Genomic DNA, 25,594 nt, shown 5'->3' with positions numbered 1-25,594 from the left:
TATGAGGACACCTGCAGGACAACCGGCAGATTACACCTTTAACTTTATTCAAATGTATGTGATTATAATATAAGGTTTTGATTGTACTTTATTGTACACTTTATTACTCTTTTTTGTTGTTGGTTAAATTAATGTATAAATTAAATAATTAAAAAGGTCAGAAAACAAAACAAAAAAACAGAAATAATTTAATCTAATAATTTTAATCAAAATTAAATGAATGAACAAATCCTTTAAATCTGTTAAAAATTGCATCTTTGTTTCGCTCTATCTCCTCTAAAAGGACATTAATTTCATCTTTTTGAAAGGTATCTTTTCATGTGTTTTTTTTTTTTTTCAGCCATTTTGTCAGTGCCTCCGCCTGTAGGTGCTTTATATATACGTCTTGATTGCTAATCCACAACAGATGACAATTATTAGGTTAAACGTTCAGAACACGATATAAGTTTATGTTTCAGCACTTCACGAATGGACAGCGACTCTTAAGTAGCACGTAGAGCGCGTTCTCGTTAAGTGCATTTTTGGGAAACCCTCGTGGAATTGCTGCGAGCGTTCGTAACTTTGCACGTAGAAAGCGCTCTTAAGAGCTAAGATACATCGTTATCGGGAAACCCGGCCCTGACTGACTTTATTTCTGTCATATGTCTATTAGGGCTGGGCGATATATCGCATGACATTGATATGCGCCTCTCGTCAGTAAAGCCGGTTCCTTGATTAGTAGTAAATCGCCATCACCTGCTTTCAGATGGAGCGGCATTTACTACACAATGTGTAGATTTAATGTCTTTTTATCTTCATCTGATTCAATTTAAGGCTGTGGCTGAAGTCAGTTGTAGTTCTACTGTTTCTCTTTCCTTCAGTGATTCTGCTTGTTAACAACAACAGGTGTTCATCACTAATGCTCAATCATCACTCAATTGATCACTTAATTGTCTCATTAACTTTAACACTGCTTCAGTGTTACTTTAACACCATGTAGAGTGGGACCATATGCGCTCTGAGCAGTGTTGATTTAACACTGGGGAATTTACTGTGTATATTTATTGATTAGGCCGAATGCTAAGAGTGCATGTTTGAACGTTTAAATACAAATGTTTATGTCTGTACTGTATTAAGCTCACAAACTTAAACAGTAACACTTTACAATAGCGTTTTATTTGTTAACATTAGTTAATGCATTAACTAACATGAAATAACAAGGAGCAATATGTTCTTACAGCATTTATTAATCGTTGTTAATTCATGTTAGTTCACAGTGCATTAACTAATGTTAACAGATACAACTCTTGATCTTAAAAATCTAGGAGCAAATGTTGAGATTAACATTAAGATTAATAAGTGCCGTAGAGATATTGTTCATTGTTAGATCATGTCAACTAATTAAGTAATGTTAACAAATGAAACCTTATTGTATAGGGTTACCACTTAAACACAGCGACCGATAAAAACCCATGCATGTCATGCAAAGTTGAGTAAAAGCCAACCAGTCACACGGAAGCATGCAGAGATTTAGTGAGCAATCCATGTGTTTCACAGTTTAATAAAACAAGCTAAACATGAGAGCGGTGTATCTCTCCAATTCATCCTGCTGTAAAAGAGCATCAAGAACTACAGGCTGCTTTCATTATTTCAAACAAACATTTATTTCCCGTAGATTTGCATGTACATAAACTGAACTTTGAACTCTTCTCTTTACAAAACACACCTCGGCACATTTTAAAACACCTGAAAACATTTAAATCTAGAACAGAGTCTTATGGGAAGGCACCTCGGTCACCTGATGGTGCGGTACATCATGAAGTCTACAGTGGTGCATCGTGGGAACTTGCCGATGGAGCTCTCCTCCACGGGTGTGTAGACTTTGATCTGCCGCATGTGTGTGTCTCGTCCGTTCTGGTGGTTTGCCAACACGGCGATCTGGATCATGAAGGTTCTGATGGGATTGTTCACCAGATCCAACAGAGGGATGTGAATCCAACCGCTGGGCTCCACCATCTCCAGCTGCTGCTCACACACACACACACACACACACACACGCTTGTGTTACAATCCAAGGGTTTATTTAGAGAACATGCACATTATTCTGATTGTTTAGACATGGTTTTTAGCCAATAAATACATAAATGAACACGAAAGATTGATTCAAGTTATGAATAAGTTTATTATGCAAAAACAACGAGACCACAGAGTGATTCTCACTTGCCTGAGAGAGAAAAAAAGTAAATTATACCGTTTAAAGGGGGGGTGAAATGCTATTTCATGCATACTGAGTTTTTTACACTGTTAAAGAGTTGGATTCCCATGCTAAACATGGACAAAGTTTCAAAAATTAAATTGTACGTTTGAAGGAGTATTTCTGTGCCAAAAATTGTCCTTCCGCTTTGTCACAAGTTTCGGAAAGTTTTTTTCAAGTATGGGTCTGTGTGACGTCAGCTGGGGCGGAATTTCCTTATGTGGGTCCTAAGGGCACTTCTCCCGGAAGAGCGCTGACGCGCGCGCATCCGTAGACCAGAGAGAGAAGAGAGCGAAAGCAGTTCGCCATCAAAGCGCTCTGCCCGGCTTTAGGGAAGTCAATGTCACCAAAGAAGTGGGTTTTTGGTTGCCAGGGCAAGACAACCCTGCACAGATTCCCAAAGAACCCAGCGCTAAGGGACCAGTGAATGGAGTTTGTTTTTTCAGAGCATCATCAACGGAGCTGTGTAAGACTGTTTGTTCCCTGCATTTCGACGATGATTGTTTTATAAACAAAGCCCAGATCGACGGATTTGCAGATCGTCTAATGCTTAAGGATCGAGCAGTCACAATGATAAAGGTTCACGGTCGCAGGCGGTGAGTAAAACTGCTTCAAATGTCTCTGTGTGTTGTTAGCTATCGGCGCGTTAGCACAGCTTTAGCTTCGCCCACACGGCCCGCCTCCAGCTGCTCGTTTTTTTCCGGAAAGACTCGGTACAGCCTATCTTTCTTTTATAAATATAATAAAACTAAAGACTTTTTGGAGATATGAAGGATGCAATACTACTCTATAGGTACTCAAGATTAACAGGAGATTGAGTGAAAATGAGCATTTCACCCCCCCTTTAACATCATTACATACAAATAATGTACCATAGAATGCCACAAACGACCAATCACAATCAAGTATTTGAGCTTATAGATTAAGGCTATAACATCAAGTCACCTTTATTTTTATAGTGCTTTACAATACACTTTTCACAGCAGCTTCACAGTGATAAACAGAAAAATTTAATCAATGATGCAAACTTACTTAAATATGAGACTAATTTAATTTCAGCAGGAAATCATCTGTGTAACTGTGTGAAGTTCATCTATAGAGTGCATTAGCGCTCGCCTACCTTTTCAGCGCCGTTGGTTTCGGAAGTATTTTTCCCATTCATTTCTCCCATAGGTATTTAAAAAAAAGTATTTGTTAATGCATTATAATCCATGAACCAAGCCAACCAGCCTTGAGGAGAATCATAACATTACAAACTTTGATTTGAAGTGAAAAAGTTTTTGAAAATCTGACAAAAATACAAAGGTACAAGACTGTGAACTCAAGTGCTGTAGTGAGGGAAAGAACTACAATCCCACAAAGCATTGCGAACAGCATAATGATGGAGAAATATAAACCTACTCATTAAAAACATGTTGATTATGTATATAAAACACTATATTTTAAGCTGTCATATTCAAATATGTTTTTTGAGAGCGTAGAGAATTCACAATGCTTCCTTAGAGTGGCATGTTCTGCTTGTTTTGTCTTTTCGATTGGTAGAATTTTCTGTACAGCATTATGGGTAATGTAGTTTTTCCACAGTTTAACAGCTGAATTTTACAGTGAATTCTGCTTTTAAATAAGATTATTTTTAAAACTAAATTGAAATAATGCAGTCTATGGAAGCTTGTTTCCGCCACAGAATAAAAAATAAAAAAGGGTAATTGCGACTTTCTCACAATTGCATGTTTATATCATGCAATTCTGACTTTAAATCTTGCGATTGTGAGAAATAAAGTCAGAATTGAGTGATATAAACTCGCAATTGTGAGAAAAAAAAGTCACAAATATCTTTTAAAATGTTTTATTCTGTGGCGGAAACACGCTTCCATAGACAACAAAATTCTATTGATTAACAACCTCGAGGCTCACAGTAAGGCTGTCTTTTAAAGTCTATAAATTATCGTTAAAAATCGATTTCCCTGTGGAGAAATGAATGTAGTTTTTACTTCCGGAACCAACTATTGAAGAAAACAACAGTGTGGTTATTCAGCTGGAGTCGGTTCTGTCCGTGATCAGCGTCTCTTACCCGGATCTCCTGCAGGTTGTGGAAGTTGTTTCCCACTCTGACCGAGATCTTGCTGGGAGTGTAGCTTTCATCAGATTTATAATCGGCGTAAATGCACAGCATCTTCACGGTGGTCTTCCTCCTAACATGACACAATCACAGCCTTTCAGTGTCTAGAACATTTAAGCAGTCACAAACACAAATATATATTATGATATTCGTCATAAAACATGAGTGCATATTTTAAAACATTCCAGTTTACTGTTTTCTAAACATCACACAGTATTCACTGATCTTGGGTCAGAAAAGTGTCTCACTGTTTTCAATACAGACTTGCTTTAAATTATCTTTAATGAACAAATCAGCAAAGCATTGAAATGTCAATCCAATATGAGACATAATTTGAGCAGAGACCTTAAGTTACTAAAAATGTAAAGATTGTTTGATTTTTTTCTGTGTGGCTAGACATAATGCTTTTATTTGATAAACAACAAAATTTAGAGATTTAATGATTACAGTACTTTCCCACATCTTTTGATGAGTGCATTTCCATAACCTTTACAGTTATATTATTACTGGATAAGGATTTTTAAAACTTATTTCATTCATATTGTGCTCACAGACACAAACCAAGTAATCAGCTACATATTTAGGAGCTTAACTAGAAATATATTTACAAAATAAACCTACATAATTTTTCTTTGATCCATAATAATTAATTTTTCACTTTTCCAGCCCTTTAAAATTAATGGCTGGATAATAATGTTTATATATATATATATATATATATATATATATATATATATATATATATATATATATATATATATATGTGTGTGTGTGTGTGTGTGTGTTGATTGCTGACGAACATGAAGCTGAGCAACAACTCACTGCATGATGGAGCCTATAAATGGAGTTAGAAAGACCCTAAAAAAAAGAATATCAGGGCAAAAATGCTCCTTTATAAGTTTTTATCTTCCTGAATTAATTGAACGAATTAATGAATTAATGACTCAATGACTTTAGACATTTACCGCCACCTACTGGCAGTTTTAGTTTCTTATTTAGAGTATCACTCCATTAAAAAATGTTCATATTAATAAAAAACCCATTAAAGATATAGTTCACACAAATTTTTTAATTCTGTCATCATTAAATCCCCCTCGTGGCTGATAAGTTTGTGCAATAAATTCTATATTGAATCAAATTAAATATTTATTTCTAAAGCTACTTTTTGTAATGTCTAGAGATGCTTTTCTTATTTAACACAATAAGGACTTTAAGTGATATTTTGGGAAACATTTCTCAGCCAAATTTGATGTGCAATTAATTTGTGATTAATAAAATGAATTAATTCCCACATTGTGTAATTATTTAGATGTGTGTGTTTCGTAACTGATTTTGTCAACCAGTCAATCACACAAACACATTTATTAGCTGTAAACAATAGTCTCATAACGTCTGAATAATGGCAGATGAATCGACCCCCGATGCTGTGGATCAGTCATACAGTGGCTGTCTGAGACTCATCGTGGCTCTACCTGAACTGAATGTTCACCAGATGTGGCTGAGAGCCATCGGACTGCCAGTACGTCTCCAGATTATCATCCCTCAACTGGTCGACTCCAAAGCCTTCACACAGAAAGAGAATGACACAATGAAAAACTGAACACAGGTGTGCAATGATCAAAAACAGAGACTAAAAAAGACACACACACACACACACACACCTGGCTTGCACGAGGACAGCGACCACACGGCTTGTGACCCGATCTCTCGGACGGTCCCGGTGCGCTCCAGCTGCTTCGGGTCGGCACCTGGGGGGGTTTTGGTGGCGGTTGCCATGGTTACTGAGGAAAGAAAATGAGGACAGACAGATGGGATGGAATTAAAAAGCACCCAGACAGCATAAAAACATTTATTAAATAAAGATAATGCAATGTGCAGTAACCCCAACCTAACAATAACCCTAAACAATCCAAAGTACAATTGCTTTACGTACACATTTTATTACTAATATTGACATTAATTTGTAGTTTTCACTTTAAAAAAAAGAATAAAAATTCTCCATGTCCAAAAAACTAAAACGATGCCAATACAATGGTATTTTTAAGATAATTTTAAAAAAAAATTCTTACATATACATATGTGCGTGTGTGTGTGTTCCAGAACATTATTTTAACTACATAGCATATTATAATAATATGTAATATTCAACTGTATGATATATTTATCATAGTGCCATGACAAAATATACGTAATAAACACGTTTACAAAGTAAAAAAGATATTAGAATTTTACAACACACGGTTGTTTAATCAAAAATATCTACCTTGAATTGATGTAACACAACAAAACAAAGCAACAGTTACTCACCGGCACTCAAAAACACTCCCACAGCTGTGTCTTCTTACATCTGTTTCCACAACTAACGTACGTTCTTAAAAAATGTAAAATATAATCGTAAACATCTATGCACTGTTCGCATTTGCCCGGCATTGGCGCACTCTGATCACGTCACGGTTCTTGGATCGCGTCGCGTCCCTTTAGCGTCGCGCGCTCTCGCGCCATCTTTGCTACCGGTGTTGTCTCGTGCGCGCCGTAGCAGCACGCGCTGGTCGTCTCTTCACACAGTACGAAGAAACTCAACGCTTATTAACGCGTTATACTGCGTTGTTCCCATCAGCGGGAGGTGAGCAGCGTTTTATTGACATTTTGTAATAATTAAATGGAGATGTATAGGTAGTTTGAAAGACAAAAACGCACCAGCTGTGTGCGCATGCCGCCCTATGCGCGAGGCCTTTTCTTCTTTCATTAAAATATCCACGTTTTCAACGAATATTTAATGAAAGTCATTCTGAACAAAGTGGAAAACAACTAAGCAGACGTTTTAGAAAGACCATGACACATAATGTAGTGTTTTGGGGGGTAAAATAAAGCATGGAATTCTGTGAGGTAAAGTCTTGCGTCATCTTTCGTTATTCCCACTAGTGTGTGAGAGAGAGTCACGACGAGCGCGCGCACGTGCTCAATATAACCGAATCTGGCTATTTCTGACTGTTTATAGCCGTTTTAAACGTAGATCTGAATGTAATGTTTTTGTGTATAATGTATAAACATCGGTTATGGAGTGTACTAGTCCAATCGGTTCGGATTCAAAGGGTGCTGTGGTGTACTAACCATTAATCAGTGATCTGGTCTGGTAATGTAAAGATTGTAGGTTCGAGTCCCATCAAGAGGTGCATAAACTATGACAAGAGTGTCCTTGTTCAAGACGATAAACCTCAGGTTACTCCAGCATAAGTGCAGAATGAGTCACTGCATCTGATAACTGACTCATTATTAATTATCAATTGACTAATATATGTGTTCAATAGGATGACAGTGCAGTCTATGCATGTTTAAACGAGCTGTCACGTGATGCCAGCGCTGCACTGTAAAGATGGCAACTCAGCAACTTCATTCATCCTGAATGTGAGCTGTCTATCTATCTATCTGTCTCTGACTCATGAAACCACCACATCACACATCAGACCAGGTTTTGCTCGCCAGACTTATCTTGTTTTGCACGGCTGCCATCAGGAAAGCATTTTGTTGGGAGTGTAACAGCTGGTGTCCGTTATATCTGATCGTTTGCATGAGTTCATGTGTGTTAACAAGTGATAAACTGGTTTCAATGGCCACTGTGAGGGTGGCAAGGTGGTTTCTTAAAGGGATTGTTCACCCAAAAGTGAATATTCTGTCATTAATTCCTCAACCTCATGTCGTTCCAAACCCGTAAGATCTTCGTTCATCTTTGGAACACAAATTAAGATATTTTTGATGAACTCTGATGGCTCAGATTCATATATTTCCATTGATCGCTATTTAATGAACACTTGAATGTCCAGAAAGGTAGGAAAGACATCGTTAAAATAGTCCATGTGACTACAGTGGTTCAACCTGTATTTTATGAAGCGACGAGAATACTTTTGTGCGCCAAAAATCGTATTGTGCGCCATTAATATCTTAATATGTGTTCCGAAATAGAATGAAGGTCTGACGGGTTTGGAACGACGTGAGGACGAGTAATTAATGGCAGAATTTACATTTTTGGGTGAACTACCCCTTTAAAGTCCTCTGTTAATTCGTAATTAGATTGTGTTCAGTTGCATTATTAGTAGGGCTGCATGATACTGATATCATTTTGATATTGTGCAGCCCTAATTACTCCCTCGTGAAGTGTGTTATGTTGGCGTTAATCTCTGTATGCGTCTGAAATTGCATACTCTCTTGAGTAGGTACTTATTGTGAACAAGTAATTGCTCTGCAACCGCTAATAATGTACATTGTATATAGTATAAGTCAGTGTAATCCAGATGTACTACATTTGCCATGTTGTCATTATCACATGATCTCCCAGCGTCAGTTGCATCGCTTCACTGCCACTGATAAATCCTGTCCCGTGGCATCATGGGACAGTAAAGTGTCCATCGCATGCACACTTCAGAATCTCACTGGAAGTAGTAGGTCATGCGGGAACTTTTATGAGTGCTGTGAATTTGGAAATACTTAGAGCTGCAGTGACTGGGTTTAATACGGGAAACTGCGAGTAAAACAAATGATTATCAGTGTAAACTAAAGGTTGAACTCGATATAGCGTTCCTTACAACTTACCAAAGATCCAGTGATCCGTGGATATTGACATGCTGATATTTCCTGACATTTATATGAGCCTGACTTCGACACCGGGAAATACATAAAGCAAATTTGCCTGTGAACGCTTTATATAAATGCAATATAGATCTAAATCTGGGTGATCACTCATATCAATGTTAAAAATAGTATCCAGCCCTAAAACTTGTATAGTTTTTTGTCAGTTTATATTTAAAAACATCTAATTATGCAGAATATACGATGATAAATATTTACTTGATGAGTTGTCAATACAATATATAACAATACAATATATATAGGGTATGATTTTACCATACCCTCTATAAACAGTGTTTCTTTGGAATGTATAATAGAGATTTTAATAGGACAACAAAATGCATGTATAGGCCTATAGGATAAACATCTCTCTCTCTCTCTCTCTCTCTCTCTCTCTCTCTCTCTCTCTCTCTCTCTCTCTCTCTCTCTCTCTTTCTAGTGAGGTCTAGGCCTCCTGTTTTCCTGTAGATCTGCGTCGCCGGTGTGCAACATCAAACCAGCCAAATGGCCGACAAGAACACCAGAATCGCTATTGTAAACCACGACAAGTGTAAGCCCAAGAAATGCCGTCAGGAGTGCAAGAAGAGCTGTCCGGTGGTGCGCATGGGTAAGAATCGCACGCTCAATTCGCTTGACTTCAGGCTTTGTGCGTTATTGATGTGTACTTCAAGTGTAATTCAAGTCACATGTATTTGTATAGCGCTTTTCACAATACACATCATTTCAAAGCAGCTTTACGGAAAATGCATTACAATTTAGAGTGATTTGTTATCATTCTAACTGTCTTAAGTCATGCATTTCAGAAATGTACATGTACAAATCTGAGGCTGCGTTTACACTTGGCATTAACATGCGATCACCGTGATCCGATCAGATCATAAGCCAATCAGGACACGGTGCGTTTACGCCTGTCCACATCAAGTGGCTTCTGTATCTGGATTACAGATCGGATCTCGCATTCCCAAGGGAAAAAAAAGAAGACAAATAAAGGATGGCTCTGGTGCAAAGTCGACCTGAAGTGGGGGGTTTTCTTTTAAAAACATTTTTCAGTCGGGGGAATTTTACAAATCTCACCAAATGAGGATGAAGAGGCTGCAAGTGCTAATGATGTGGATAGATGGCGTAATGGAAACGGTACAGAGAAACGCATGGGTCTGAGAACGTTGCCAGCTGTGGTGGGGAAAATCTGGGAAAAAATAAATACTCTGAACCCTAAGTAGGTTTACAGAAACGGAGAAAGACAAAAAGCGTTAGGTTGTGCCCCGCTCGTATATTAACAGGGATTAAAGTTCTCCGTCGCTACGACGGATTTCCGTTAATTGCAGCAAGTCTATGACGGATTTCCGTCATTGCGGGTTCCAGTCTGTCCTTAAAGTCTTAAATTCACTTTTCATAATTTTAAGGCCGTAAATAGGCTTTCATTTCTCAAATAGTGTAATAAATATCTTAATTTTAGTTTGAATAGGTCTTAAATTAAGGAAAGACGAGGTGTATTCACCCTGCTGAGGGGGATGTGATCAAAGCCTGGAGTGGAGCAAAAGCACGTTCCTCTCTCCACTCTAAGCACTCTGTAATCACTTCGCTCATAGTCCACTCCGGGTTTTCAATTACCGCTCACGGAAAGTGCATGTCAGGCTACAGCTGAGCGCTGAGGTAGAACTATATTTCAGTAACACACTTATAATGCAGGTAGGGCTGGGCGATATCGATATAAAAAAATATATCGATATATTTTTTAAATGCGATATGGAATTAGACCATATCACATCGATATAGTTCAAATTTGCGCTGTGATCCTTGCTCCCCGCGCCTCCGCTCCTCCTTTTCCACACTGCGTGCGTGTTTAGAGCATGTTATGTTATGAGAGGCGAATCATGACTACTTCAGAAAACCCAGCACAATAGGAACTACCAGGCAGGCAGTGACATAAGTGTACGCTGAAATAAAGTTTTTCACCTCAGAAAAACGGACTTTCTTGTCCTGTCAGCCGTTATCCTGTTCTCGTAGCGCACACTCAATTGCACGCGCAAATTCAGCGGCGCGCGCTGTATTGCTTCACTGATCAAGTGCAAAAGAAACTACGAGCATGCAACGCCGTTACGTTGTAAATTACACGAAATAAAAGTAATGCAGGTATTATTCTCATTCTATTCACCAGTTTCCATGTTTCATTAACAGTTATTGTTAATATTGTGTATTCACCATAGTAACTGTCGTTTCCATATAACCCCAAAATGCCACTATTTTTCTTTGTGTTATTTTTTATATTTTTAAATGACTGTAGTGGCTCATACCAACATTGTATTAACAAAAACTAGTTTGGGACTGCTATTTAATAGCTTTAGCCTAGGCCTAATGTTTACAGTGCTATGCATAAGTTTAGACACCCATACTAAAGTTGACTAAAAAGAGGAATAAAAAATCATCTTTTGGAAACTGAACTTAATGCCTTAATTTGAAAAATTAGGAAAAATCCAACCTTAAAGGACACCAATTTTCTTTGTGAATAAATAATGTATCGTAAATAAATAAATGTTCTTCCTTAAAATACAGGGTGCATAAGTTTGGACACCCCTATGTTAAATTCGCGGGAAGGGGGGTGCTGCGGGGGCTGCAGCCCCCTCGTCATAGCATCAGCACCCCCAAGTGGGGGGCTGTGGACAGTGGACTAATATAATATTGTACTTTAAAAACGTGAAATAAAAATAAATAAATGGACAGCGTTAACTAACTCTCTTATAATTAAGTGAGTGTTCAAGCTACGGAGAAAATGAAATAAAGTTTGAATTTGTCATGCTTTGTTCCGATCAGAGCTCGTGAGCGGAGAGCGCATTTCTGAATATTCCGCTCCCTCGCTCATTCCGCTCAGGGTCGCTCGCTCAACCCAGAATAGCCTGCTGGTACCAAAATATGTGGAATAAGGGCTGCCTCCGACTAAAGTTTTTTTAGTAGTTGTTCATTTAAGCCATCAGTGGACAAATATCTTATATCTTTATATTAATTGTATTACTTAAATAGGCTATATACAGGATAATGAGCGTGTACATAAAAGCCGCACTCAGGCGCACGGCCGCACGCATTAAGCTTGCCACAAAGAACCGGCAAAAGTATGAATGTGTCCAAAATAGCAAGGAGACATTTAATTGTTTATTAATAAACTGGTGTTTTCTGTGTCGCTGCAAAGATGGAGTTGGCGATGTGGACTCGCCATGAACGCCAGAGAGAAATGCATGTGAAATAGCCTACACATTTCATATGATATAATCAGAGAGTAGCCCATTTCTTTTCGTTTTGAATAGTTTCGTTTAAAAGTAGACTTTTCAAGCTTTCTATAATAGATGGCCTATAGCATATTTCTCGAATCTGTGATGCACAAGCTGAGTTTCGGCGCCCTCCAGTTCACGTGCAATGCAAGTGATCATGCCGGTGCCTTATTACATTGTCTGCTATATATTTGCGTCTTATTTATTAAATAGGCTACAGGCAATTGGTTAATAAAACATTGATCAAAATTAAGATACAATTTATACAAAACGAAAATCTTCTAAAAATTGTCTTTCTACAAAACAAAACTCAATGAAGTGGTAAAAATCATGTCTTACCCACTCCATGTCTCCAGTCATATTGCATCTCATGATGTATCTCATGATGCATATGCTCACTTTCATAATCAACATCGATTAAATTAAAAAATAACATTAGCCTATAATATTTAAACATAAATATGAAACTAAATGTTTTCTTTAATGGCTACAACACATACAGTACAGAGAAATTTCATGTCTTGTCGTTGGCCACAACATAATGACGTCACATATTTTCCAACCCAGCCCCCAGCCCCCCCTCCATGAAACAGCTTCCAGCGCGCCTGCATAGAGGCAGGCAGATTTTTATTTTTAAAGGCCAGTTACTTCATGGATCCAGGATACTATGCATCCTGATAAAGTTCACTTGGTCTTTGGAATTAAAATAGCCCCACATCATCACATAGCCTTCACCATACCTAGAGATTGGCATGGTTTTATTTCAGTTAGCCTAAAAGCTAGTTTGATTTGCATTGAGAGATGATCTTATGGAAAGTATCTCTAGGTATGGTGAATGCTATGTGATGATGTGGGGCTATTTTAATTCCAAAGGCCAAGGGAACTTTATCAGGATTCATAGTATCCTAAAAAATAAATACTTAAAAATAAAAATCTGCCTGCCTCTATGGGAATTTAACATAGGGGTGTCCAAACTTATGCACCCTGTATTTTAAGGAAGAACATTTATTTATTTACGATACATTATTCATTCACAAAGAAAATTGGTGTCCTGAAAGGTTGGATTTTTCCTAATTTTTTAAATTAAGGCATTAAAGGTATAGCGGAGGATCTTTTTACTTCCGGGTGGATACCCTATACTATTGGTCCTCCTAATTGTCAATCATTCTGGTGAATCAATCAAACTTTTCAAAAAGTGGAGAGGGCGGGACTTATCTAAAATTCGGAAAGATCCTCCGCTATACCTTTAAGTTCAATTTCCAAAAGATGATTTTTTATTCCTCTTTTTAGTCAACTTTAGCATGGGTGTCTAAACTTATGCATAGCACTGTATTTATTAGTACTAGTCTTTACTATTAGTCATATTCTTACAATTTATGTTAAGTAAAGGGGAAAAGTAACTTACTTGTGTGTTAACAAATTTTGTGTAAACGAAACGTGTTATAATTTGCATATATATATATATATATATGCAAATTATTAATTATATTAGTATGTTCCATGCCTGGTTTTCATAGATTAAAATATAGCTTTTAAAATACGCCTACTGGCAATATTAAAGCGGTTTAAAACGTCTCCCCTTAAAACGCTATTGGTCTCGACTATTTAAAAAGTTAAAGGAATATGACTTGGCCTAAAAAAAAAATTTCAGTCAGAAGAATTTTTTTCACTTTAATCCCTGTATTAATGACAGTGGGGGGGGTTGTGTGACGTCCACCTGTGAATGCAGACACGACGGCTGGATTGCGTTTACATTACACTGAGATGAATGAATGAAATATTTATTTCGAACAATTAAAAATAAAAATAAACAAAAGACAGCAACACATAAAATTTCCATCAATAAAATAAAACAAAAAAATATATACAGTACCAGTCAAAAGTTTGGAAACACTACTATTTTTAATGCTTTTGAAAGAAGTCTCTTATGCTCATCAAGCCTGCAGTTAAAAACAAAAAAAAACAGTAATATTATGAAATATTATTACAATTTAAAATAATGGTTCTCTTTTTTAATATACTTTAAAATGTAATTTATTTTTGTGATGCAAAGCTGAATTTTCATCAGCAAGTACTCCAGTCTTTGGTGTCTTATGATCCTTCAGAAATCATTCTAATATGATGATTTATGATCAATGTTGGAAACAGTTGTGCTGCTTAATATTTTTTTATAACCTGAGATACTTTTTTTTCTTTTGTAACAATATACACTACCGTTCAAAAGTTTGGGAACAATAACTATTTTTTTTTTAAAGAAATTAGTACTTTAATTCAACAAGAATGCGTTAAATTGATAAAAGGTGATGGTAACGATTTATATTGTTAGAAATGTTTTTATTTTGAATAAATGCTGTTTTTATGAATAAATGCTGTTAACGTTTTACTCATCAATGAATCCTGAAAAAAGTATTCCAAAAAAATATATTAAACAGCACAACTGTTTCCATCATTGATAATAACTGAGTATCAAATCATCATATTAGAATGATTTCTGAAGGATCATAAGACACCAAAGACTGGAGTACTTGCTGATGAAAATTCAGCTTTGCATCACAAAAATAAATTACATTTTAAAGTATATTAAAAAAGAGAACCATTATTTTAAATTGTAATAATATTTCATAATATTACTGTTTTTTTTTGTTTGTTTTTTGTTTTTAACTGCAGGCTTGATGAGCATAAGAGACTTCTTGCAAAAGCATTAAAAATAGTAGTGTTTCCAAACTTTTGACTGGTACTGTATATATATTTTTTTTTTAGCATAATAATCAAACTGTTTGAAAAGGGATAGGCTTATCAGGACCTACCCCCAGTACCTACCCAAACCAAATCACAATCGAACAAGATAATCCAACATGATGTTTAAGATAATACAGAAAAAACTACTAAATTAAATAATGCTTTATCTTAACATTAAGATAAAGATAAAGAAGCATAAACAAAAACCATTATCAACAAGTTAAGAGTTATTATTCACCTTCACCACTTCTGTACTTATCAAAAATAAAATCCGATTTCAAAGATCCGATAACAAAGCGTCCTCGACAGGGCTCCAGACTGCGACCAAATGGTCGCATTTTGCGACCAAAATTTGAGAGTGTGCGACTGAATTTTACATCCAGTCGCACATGTGCGACCAGTAATTTTTTTATGTTAAACGTGGAAGGGGCGCGTCAATGAATCCGGAATGTGTAGCAGGCCAATGATGACGAGTGTGAGAAGAATAGGGAATGGCCACTGTAACTGGCTAATGGGGGAGGGTCCTAGAGATAATCGAGCGCGCGACTGCGCGTAAACGTCTGTTGGAAGGAAACAGACAACTGAGACAAATATCAATGTCACAGACACAGTCGGATGATGATTCAGAGTCAGAGGTTTGTGAGGTGATAAAGTCCCGAACCCACCATTTTCAGGAAGACTGGCTGAGAGAATTCAACTGGTTGAGGTACTGTAATGAGACGAACTTAATGAACTGCGAATGTTGCAGTCGCTTCCCCAGAACTGCGGGGAACACGAAGTTTGCAGACAGTGCAGGCACTTCGCAGTTTAAACACAATACGCTAGTTAGACACAATCTCAGCCTCAAGCATAGAGTGACATGTTAATAAATGAAAACAAAATGAAAGCGGAAAAAACTGCGCTACTCATTTTTGCTTCACAGACCGTTTAATAGTTCGAACCAATAATAGACAGCGCAGAGCTTCTCTCGCCAGTCGCGGGCGGATCTCGATCACGCAAAACCGTTACATCGTTGAGATCCAGTGAAGAAATCCATTGAGTTCGGGACAGAATTAATAACATTGCTGCGAGATCCAGTGAGAAACATTCAGATTCGACGCAGAATTCTCTGTTATAAACTATATCAGATCAAACAGCACTGACGTGGAAACCAGGAGAAACATCGTGCCATGAACGAACAAGTTATAGAAGGCTTTAGGTCCACAGATCAGCAACATTCACCATGGATTTAATGTAGTAACACTAACTGTAACTATGGTTATAACAGTAGCCTACACATATCTTTTTCCAGCACTTGAAAACTATAATATCATATTTAAATGTTATTTTTAATGTGTTGACCAAATCATTTTTTGTTCATCCTTTAAAGATTGTCCCTATTTATAAAACTAAAAGTTTCAAGAAGTAGGAAATCTCAAAATACAAAAAAAAAAAAGATTAAATTACCATAGTAAACATAGAGGACGCTTATTGGCTATTTTCACTCCCTAATAGCTATTTTGTCACTCATTTTGCTTTTGAATTAATATTAAGACATTATGAATGGTAATAATTAAAGTTAACTTTATCTATACGCCTCAAATTAAGCTCAATGCTTTATCATCCCACAGTGCTACCAAATACTTTCTGTAGAACTTAGTGCTTCTGTCCTCAAATGTTAGTCTGGAGCCCTGCGAACTTAAAATAAAACTGCACATTGTAATTTCTGTACGTTAAATCTATTTATTATCAAAGCATTTGTCAGTAATACAGTTATGTGGGGGGGAAATATGAATAATTGCATTGCAAGGTCATTTAAGGTGTGCCCCTAAATTTTCTGCTTGCGCTCCTAAAATTTTAAGTCAGGGGCTACAGCGCTCCTAATAAAAAAAGTTAGTCTGGAGCCCTGATCGACTACCTCTGAACCTGGAATGTGGACAACATCCGGATACGGGTCGCATGTTAATGCCAAGTGTAAACGCAGCCATAGTTGTCTTAAAATGTAGTAATTTAAGCAATGTAATATTTTAATGCAGAAACTATGAGCTCATTGAAGTAATGAATACTTGTTTAACAAATGGAATATGACATTTAGAAAATGTAGCATTGGTGCATGTTGATTCAGAGTTTGCTTCATCTGAAGTCCTGAAGTGCTCGTGTGTTTCCTCAGGGAAGCTGTGTATTGAGGTCTCGCCTCAGAGTAAAATCGTCTGGATCTCAGAGTCTCTCTGCATCGGATGTGGAATCTGTATCAAGGTATTGAACGACCCAGTCGCATCCCTCAAGCATTTCACTATAGCTTAACCCTGTAAAGCATCATACAGGCATGAAAACTCCTCACCTTTCGGCGAAATTCGCCGTTTTAAAACCTAAAAGGGTCACCTACGTGATTTGTGCAGATCCGATGAGAAAATATTTATGTGGGGTGGGGGGGGGTCGAGGTCAGCATTTATCCCCTATAAAGTTACCATAAACTTCGCAGCTTTAAAAAACAATCATCATTCCTAATGCCGAAACATGACAGCCAATACGAGTCAGAGTAACGTTAGGGCAGAAATGTTTTCAAAGTCTTTTACACCGCGAGTCTGACAACTGGACACACTGCCGAACAAAGTACCGCATGTCGGAAAGCAAGCCTGAGGTAAGTTAGCTTACAATGTTAACTGTCCTGTCAGATACAGACAGCGATGTTGCCAATGTCATTATTTTTAATTTTGACATAGAAGTGGGCGAGATAATATCGCGAGCGGGCGCGGGCGCCGTGAGCGCTGAGCGAGCAGGAACAGTGCAGTGTTATTCATTGCGCGGCTCGCGAGCCTCATGTGGCTCGCCAAGCTTTAATTTGTGGCTCGCATGGCGATAAATAATACGGTGATATGATGCATTCACTAGAGATATTTCATAAAAACATTAATAACAAGTAGGGCTTTAACATAACACGTTAAAAACTCAGTGTCAGCTCTATTACAAATAATTTCGATCGGATTGAAAGGGGTGGTTTATCGAGAGAACGTGAAAAAACTTGATCGATTGAAAACCTAAACTGAAAGGACGACGTATGACGCGCTGAACGAGCTGTTCTCCTGATGAATAAAGCGTCATATAAATGAGTATCCTTTCATTCTATAATTCTCCTTTCACTCAGCATCTGTGAAGTGAAGCAGGACAACGGCCCAACAGTCCTTGTTTCAGATTATCAGACGACTGGTTTGGGGCATTTTTAATGCGTGATAAATAGTAGTAGTAAATTGTTTTTTTTTCCTCTGACACCCGATGAAACACGTAGATCAGCGGCCCATTGGTTCTTTTCTTGATTGACACTGGGCTAGCCCAATCAAATCTTTAATGTGAAGTATAGAAATATACTCTTTCAAGTATAGAAATTAGTACAAAACTAATTATGAAAGTTTCCTTTATTTTTCAGTGCATTTGTTTTACAATATATGGCTATTACTATCATGGGATTAATATTATAACTATTATTGTAGTAGTAATGTAGACAGACACTGTAACTAAAAGAGTTTTGAATTTTTCTTTGTTTAATTTGCACCAGATTGATGAATTTAACATTAAAAAGCACAAAATTTTCTTACGGGGGACCATGCCCCCGAACCCCCCTAGAGTGCCAGAGGTCCACTCATCACAGTGATCCAAAAATCCTGTGAGGAACACTGGTAGCCTAATACTATGCCAATGCAGCATATGCCGCATCCTTCTCACCTTTTTTACCCCTGACCTGTTTTCATGCCTGATCATATACGTGGGGTGTTTCCCAGACAGGGTTTAAAATGAAGGCCTTAATCTTGAATAGCTATTGCTACGTCTCAGTTCACCTGCTTATACTACGCCCTAAAAGTATGTAATCTTTTTGTGAAGAAAAAGCAGATACCTTTGAGTGTGTAGCAGAAGAGTAGACAAGCTTTGGGACATACGATCACGTCATACAATTGCGTCTTTAACGGTTGCTCTCTGTCTCATCCTGTCACGTAAACTGGCCTGTCAATCATCTCGTCACACTTAAAATCCTCCATATTTAATTTAATTTCCTAGCGAATCAAAGAGAGATGCAGTTGCACGTTGAACTGAAGTCTTTCATGCGGAGACTCTCCTCATGTTAATGCATTATGATGCATTTAAAAGTTAATGGCCAAACGGATCTTTATAAAAGTCCAAATTGTTTTGCAAATTAAATATAACACGCATAACATTAAATAAATATATTTTTTATTAGGTTAATCTTTGATTAGTCACTCAAACCTTTATCTAAACCTCTCACCGTCAGTCGTGCATATCCGCCATGTTTTGTAGTTTTTTTTAAAACACTTTTTACTCGTGTTTGTAGTTCCTCCTCCAAAGCGCAATGGGTTGTGGGTAATATTAGCTGTTATAGTGAGCACAGATCCACTTCTGGCATCCTCTTTTCAACATACTATGCTTTGGGACACACTTATTCTAATCTCACATGCGATTTAGGACATTGAGGTAGACATTGAGGACATATGGACAATTATTATTATTATTACTTTTAAGATGTACTGTATGTATCAGTTTGTGTCTATTTGTGCAGCATCCAAATTGCCCATAAGGGACTTTAATAAACCTTGACCTTGACCTAAGTACAGATTACAAACACCTGGACTATGTCCTGAACTAAAATAAACAAGATTTATTTAAAACCAACTGTGCTAATCTGAATGAGCATGACTGAGGTTGCCTATAAAACATGGAATAAAACAAATAAAATCTTAAGATTGTGTGGAACTGATGAGCAAAGGAAACAACGACAAAAGACTGCAATCAAATTTTTTTTACTGAAATGCAGAGTTTATTCAAATTGGCTATTCTTATGAGATATGTTACAGTTTAGCAGACTACTTGCATAAAATGCATATAAATATGTCGTCACATATCTATTATGTCTTAAGATATTTAAATGCTTAGTTTTATGATCATAGCTCTATAGTTTTAAAACATACAATAATGATTAAGAGATGCGCAAATAACCCTTCCTCAAAACCCTGTTGGTCATATTTGATACTCGCATGTAAAATGATGTCTGGATAATCAAGTAAAGCTGAGCTGCTTCAGTCCAGTAAGTGTTCATCTTGAAATATTACCAACAATATAAAAGTGATGCTTATGTTTATAAGATTTCGCTGCATAAAGACATGAGCTGAAGGTGGACGTTTATACTGTTATACTGAACGACTTTTACTTGCTAAAAAAAGTCCAAACTATCAACCAGACGACAGAAGGCATGTGATTTTGTGCATCCGGTTTTACAGCAAGGTTTTGATCATGTTGATCACTTAAAGGCCTCAGAAATGTATGTATATATGCTTTATAGGGTTAAACGTTGTCAAATGCTCAAAAATTACCATATACCTTACTAATTTCCATAACCCTGAGTTATCATGTATTTAATTTTAATTATTTTGTTTCATTAAGAAATGTCCGTTTGGTGCTCTTTCCATTGTGAACCTGCCAAGCAACCTGGAGAAGGAAACCACACACAGATACTGTGCTAATTCCTTCAAGCTTCACAGGTACAAACATGCATATCGTCTGAGTCATACCTTAATTAGGATTCAGTTTGTTGAGTGTTTAATCTGGGTTAGGGCTGTCAAAATGGCTGAAAAGCTCAATTCGAATTTCTTTATTAAATATTTGCAAAATTTGAATTATATTCGAATTCTAAAGGCAATTCTTAGTTACATAAAGTACTGTATTGTCTCCTATTCCCACAAGAGGGCGCAAGCGAGTGCAATGAGCGAATACAAACCATATCAAGCAACGCATCTTTTATTGAAATGAAATGACATTTAATTTTTAAAGTGCATTAACTTTTGAAACAAATATTCTTAAATAAAATGTAATTTCCTTAATATGCATACAAGGAAAATTATGATACAGTAGTGCATAAAACTGTGTTCGTGCATCAGTGACCTGAGAAAACACGATTCGACAGCGTAATGAACTACATGAACACAAAATAGCGAACCGCCATTCGGAAACAATCCACTTCTACTCACTACATCTACATATTGTTCGTCAAAAACACCAGACGCTCAGGTTTTTTTTCTTTTTTTTCTTTCTTTTTGGAATTAATTTTTTTATTTGACAGCCCTAACATGTGAGTGTTCATGTTTGTCAGGCTGCCCACCCCTCGTCCAGGTGAGGTGCTGGGGCTTGTGGGTACTAACGGTATCGGGAAATCCACTGCTCTTAAAATCCTGGCGGGAAAACAGAAACCAAACCTGGGGAGATTTGATGTGAGTTTCTCAACGCACTCACAAACACAATCCAGATCTGATCTTAGTTCACATGTCTGTGTGCATATGTGTCTCTTCATGTTTGAGATGTGTTTGTTTAATTTGTGTGTGTGTGTGTTTTAGGCTCCCCCTGACTGGCAGGAGATCCTGGCATATTTCCGCGGCTCCGAGTTGCAAAACTACTTCACTAAGATCCTGGAAGACGACCTGAAGGCCATCGTAAAGCCGCAGTACGTTGACCAGATCCCCAAAACCGTTAAGGTCAGTATCAGTCTGATTTTAGTTTTTATTTTAGGGCTGTTATAGTTTCATTCATATTTTGAATTGGCATTTATTTTAATATTTTTGGTTTTCTTGTTAATTTTAGTTAAATTTTTTTAGTTATTTTGTTGTGCTTTTGTCATTTTCTTCTTTTTTTCTTCTTTGAAAAGAAGCTGATAGGGATGCGCCGATATGAAAATTTTGGCCGATAACCGATAATTCTTTAAATTTGATAGCCGATAAATCAAAATCCAAATTTTTATGTAAATTTTTTGAGAGCCTGATTAAAAAACAGATGCATTCATTCTTAACCAAGCGAATCCTATATTAGATAAATCAGATATATACGCAAAATAAACATAATTTTACAACTTATTATTGGACAATACAAAAGGCTGCAAATGCACTAGCGAACTTGTCGGACAAAATTTCTTATTGGATCGATAACGATATCATTAAAAATGGATATACACTCACCTAAAGGATTATTAGGAACACCTGTTCAATTTCTCATTAATGCAATAATTATCTAATCAACCAATCACATGGCAGTTGCTTCAATGCATTTAGGGGTGTGGTCCTGGTCAAGACAATCTCCTGAACTCCAAACTGAATGTCAGAATGGGAAAGAAAGGTGATTTAAGCAATTTTGAGCGTGGCATGGTTGTTGGTGCCAGACGGGCCGGTCTGAGTATTTCACAATCTGCTCAGTTACTGGGATTTTCACGCACAACCATTTCTAGGGTTTACAAAGAATGGTGTGAAAAGGGAAAAACATCCAGTATGCGGCAGTCCTGTGGGCGAAAATGCCTTGTTGATGCTAGAGGTCAGAGGAGAATGGGCCGACTGATTCAAGCTGATAGAAGAGCAACTTTGACTGAAATAACCACTCGTTACAACCGAGGTATGCAGCAAAGCATTTGTGAAGCCACAACACGCACAACCTTGAGGCGGATGGGCTACAACAGCAGAAGACCCCACCGGGTACCACTCATCTCCACTACAAATAGGAAAAAGAGGGTACAATTTGCACGAGCTCACCAAAATTGGACAGTTGAAGACTGGAAAAATGTTGCCTGGTCTGATGAGTCTCGATTTCTGTTGAGACATTCAGATGGTAGAGTCAGAATTTGCCGTAAACAATGAGAACATGGATCCATCATGCCTTGTTACCACTGTGCAGGCTGGTGGTGGTGGTGTAATGGTGTGGGGGATGTTTTCTTGGCACACTTTAGGCCCCTTAGGGCCAATTGGGCATCGTTTAAATGCCACGGCCTACCTGAGCATTGTTTCTGACCATGTCCATCCCTTTATGACCACCATGTACCCATCCTCTGATGGCTACTTCCAGCAGGATAATGCACCATGTCACAAAGCTTGAATCATTTCAAATTGGTTTCTTGAACATGACAATGAGTTCACTGTACTAAAATGGCCCCCACAGTCACCAGATCTCAACCCAATAGAGCATCTTTGGGATGTGGTGGAACGGGAGCTTCGTGCCCTGGATGTGCATCCCACAAATCTCCATCAACTGCAAGATGCTATCCTATCAATATGGGCCAAAATTTCTAAAGAATGCTTTCAGCACCTTGTTGAATCAATGCCACGTAGAATTAAGGCAGTTCTGAAGGCGAAAGGGGGTCAAACACAGTGTTAGTATGGTGTTCCTAATAATCCTGTAGGTGAGTGTATATCAGCTGATACCTAGAAGCTGATGTAAATATGAGGTAATTTTAGTGTTTGACTTGATTGTGTTGTGATTCTCTGTTTGTCCTGTAGGGGTCAGTAGGCGCCATCCTAAGCAGGAAAGATGACACAAAGACAGAGGAGCTGGTGTGTGAACAGCTGGGTATGTACACAAACACATGCATTTCTTTTTTGTGCAGTATTACCAAAGTCCCTTTAAATCAAGACATTTCACTCGGCAGCCATCTTTGAAATGCCTTTTCAGTCATGCGAGTGCAGATCCTGAGGAAACATCAAATTCTCCAAAGCTTCATATTTGAAATCACTGATGAAATTACCAACAACGGTCTCATAAATTGTTTCTAAACACTCAAATCATTACAAATAAAAGCTGTAAAACATGTTCAGTCATAAGCACGGGACTCAAAACACTGACTGTTGTTATAGCAACCAGAGCTTCTAACGTCGATTGGCTCTTTTATTTAGAAGGCGGACTTATTCCACCATATTGCGCTTTGCATTTTCTCCCATTCATATGAGTGCACTGTTGTACATCTAAAGTCTTTGGTATTATTTATATGTTTAGAAATGTGACTGAATATTATAGTAGTTTTGTTGCATCATGTGACTGATTGTTCTGTTCCCTGATTGGTCAGATCTGTTGCACTTGCGTGAACGTAATGTGGAGGATCTTTCAGGAGGAGAGCTGCAGAGATTCGCCTGCGCAGTCGTGTGCATTCAGAGAGCTGATATGTGAGTCCCTCTGTGCTGCATGGTTATTTTCCATACTAAAGCCATTTAAGGGGAGGTATAATGCCCTTTCACAAGATGTAAAATAAGTCTCTGATGTACTCTGTGTGTATGTGAAGTTTTAGCTCATAATACCCCACAGATATTGTTTTATAGCATGTTAAAATTGTCCCTTTTTGAGGGTGAGCAAAAACGCGCTGTTTTTGTGTGTGTCCCTTTTAATGCAAATTTATATTCGATCCGATTATCTCACGCAGACACGTCCTGAACATTTTAAAAACATTTAGCCTTTTATGTTCAAACCGGAGTCGAACAATGATGGAGAGACTCAAGAAGTGACAACATGTAGAAGCAACAGGACATTTCTGAATAGTTAACTCCACATCAGCTACATAAAATTCATCAACTAACCATCTTCTAGTCATTGATTAGCATATTCTGTCTATAAATCGTGTTCAGGGGGCGGGGTTTATGTAAATGTTAGGGTTGGTGATGTCACTAACCCGGGAGGAATGTGGTGTAGTCTCTACCAGCCGTTTGTTGTAGTCCTTGAAAAGCGATTTCTGTAAAAGCAAATATCTCCCTTTGCTTTGAACTTTTGAGTGTTGTAACTTTACAGATGTTGTTTATGCTCAAACAGCAACATTACACACTAACTAAAGTTAGAAAAGTGAAATCATAATCAACCAACCCTTTAAAAACATTTTTGTTAACTGAAATAAAGCAGACATGATATAGAATATAAATGTTAGATTAAAAACTAAATGAAAATTGGAAACTAACTGAAATAAGTTTGTTGAAACACTAAAATTACTAACTGGAGATGAACTAAAACTGAAATATGAATAAAACAAACCTAAATAGTGCAATGAAAAATAAATAAATAAATGACAAAATTGCTCAAAAATGAAAACTGAAAATATAAAAAATAAATAACTAAAACTAAATATTAAAATAACACTGCTGTGCTATACACTTAAAGAGACCAGTTTAATGCGGAAATACATGTTGTAATATTATTATTTTAAATTGTATATTATTTTTATATATTAAATTTTCTTTCTTTTTTTGTAACTTTGTTTTGTGCTGTTATGCCAGTTTTATTGGATTTTTATTTATTTATAATTTTGATACTTTCAGTTAGTTGCAAAGGCAGCATTTTTAAGTTCAAGTTTTTCATTAAATATCTATTTTTTCAGCTTTATTTCAGTCAATGAAAACACATTTGAATAGTTTTGGTTAACAAGGTATTAACGTTTCTCTCCCTGTAGTTTCATGTTCGACGAGCCGTCCAGTTATCTCGATGTGAAGCAGAGGCTGAGAGCTGCCATCACGATCCGCTCCCTCATTTCTCCAGACCGGTGAGTCTCAGAGTCCTTTAAAGCATTAGTTCTGGGATCCTGTAGAGACTTTGAAGCTGCACTGAAACTGAGATTTGGACCCCATTGAAGTCCCTATATGGAGAAAAATCCTAGAATGTTTTCCTCAAAAACCTTAAAGGGATAGTTCGGCCAAAAATGATAATTAACCCATGATTTACTCACCCTCAAGCCGTTCGAGATCCTTATGTCAATCTTTTTTCAGACGAACACATTTTCAGTTATTTTAGAAAATGTCTTGGATCTTTCAGTGGTTATAATGTGAAGCAATGGGGTCCACCTCCTTC

At 37.2% G+C, this 25,594-nt stretch overlaps 3 protein-coding genes across 3 annotated transcripts in view; 2 read left to right on the top strand and 1 right to left on the bottom strand.

Moving 5' to 3' along the window:
* LOC311072984 (uncharacterized protein) overlaps window positions 1-25,594 on the top strand; it is a 1,552,487-nt gene that overhangs the window by 362,353 nt on the left and 1,164,540 nt on the right. The gene's annotated exons all lie outside the window — the stretch shown is intronic.
* anapc10 (anaphase promoting complex subunit 10) lies at window positions 1,216-6,802 on the bottom strand. The gene is made up of 5 exons (XM_084098374.1): window positions 6,660-6,802; window positions 6,014-6,133; window positions 5,825-5,915; window positions 4,305-4,425; window positions 1,216-2,004 (listed from the first exon to the last, which is right to left on the bottom strand). The coding sequence occupies exons 2-5, from the start codon at window positions 6,126-6,128 to the stop codon at window positions 1,774-1,776; spliced, it is 558 nt and encodes a 185-aa protein (XP_083954500.1). The 5' UTR covers window positions 6,129-6,133; window positions 6,660-6,802; the 3' UTR covers window positions 1,216-1,773.
* abce1 (ATP-binding cassette, sub-family E (OABP), member 1) overlaps window positions 6,847-25,594 on the top strand; it is a 28,593-nt gene continuing 9,845 nt past the window's right edge. Inside the window, exons 1-9 of the mRNA XM_084098312.1 lie at window positions 6,847-6,975; window positions 9,415-9,582; window positions 17,127-17,212; window positions 20,405-20,502; window positions 21,111-21,228; window positions 21,352-21,489; window positions 23,272-23,341; window positions 23,835-23,931; window positions 25,200-25,289. Of these exons, the coding sequence (XP_083954438.1) occupies window positions 9,480-9,582; window positions 17,127-17,212; window positions 20,405-20,502; window positions 21,111-21,228; window positions 21,352-21,489; window positions 23,272-23,341; window positions 23,835-23,931; window positions 25,200-25,289 (800 nt within the window). The 5' untranslated portion in view covers window positions 6,847-6,975; window positions 9,415-9,479. The remainder of the gene's footprint in view (window positions 6,976-9,414; window positions 9,583-17,126; window positions 17,213-20,404; window positions 20,503-21,110; window positions 21,229-21,351; window positions 21,490-23,271; window positions 23,342-23,834; window positions 23,932-25,199; window positions 25,290-25,594) is intronic.

The sequence above is a fragment of the Abramis brama genome (assembly GCF_963993115.1).
Source record: "Abramis brama genome assembly, chromosome: 22".
Lineage (NCBI taxonomy): Eukaryota > Metazoa > Chordata > Actinopteri > Cypriniformes > Leuciscidae > Abramis > Abramis brama.
The sequence above is the reverse complement of the archived record's forward strand: the minus strand, read 5'-3'. Positions and strand labels throughout refer to the sequence as shown.

What these genes read in the sequence shown, in the direction of transcription:
- anapc10 (XM_084098374.1), bottom strand. Translation starts at nt 6,128, where the DNA reads ATGGCAACCGCCACCAAAACCCCCCCAGGTGCCGACCCGAAGCAGCTG. An exon ending in GCTGTCCTCGTGCAAGCCAG is followed by an intron (nt 5,916 to 6,013) that starts GTGTGTGTGTGT and finishes TTCTGTGTGAAG; the next exon opens with GCTTTGGAGTCGACCAGTTG. An exon ending in CTGGTGAACATTCAGTTCAG is followed by an intron (nt 4,426 to 5,824) that starts GTAGAGCCACGA and finishes GTGTCATGTTAG; the next exon opens with GAGGAAGACCACCGTGAAGA.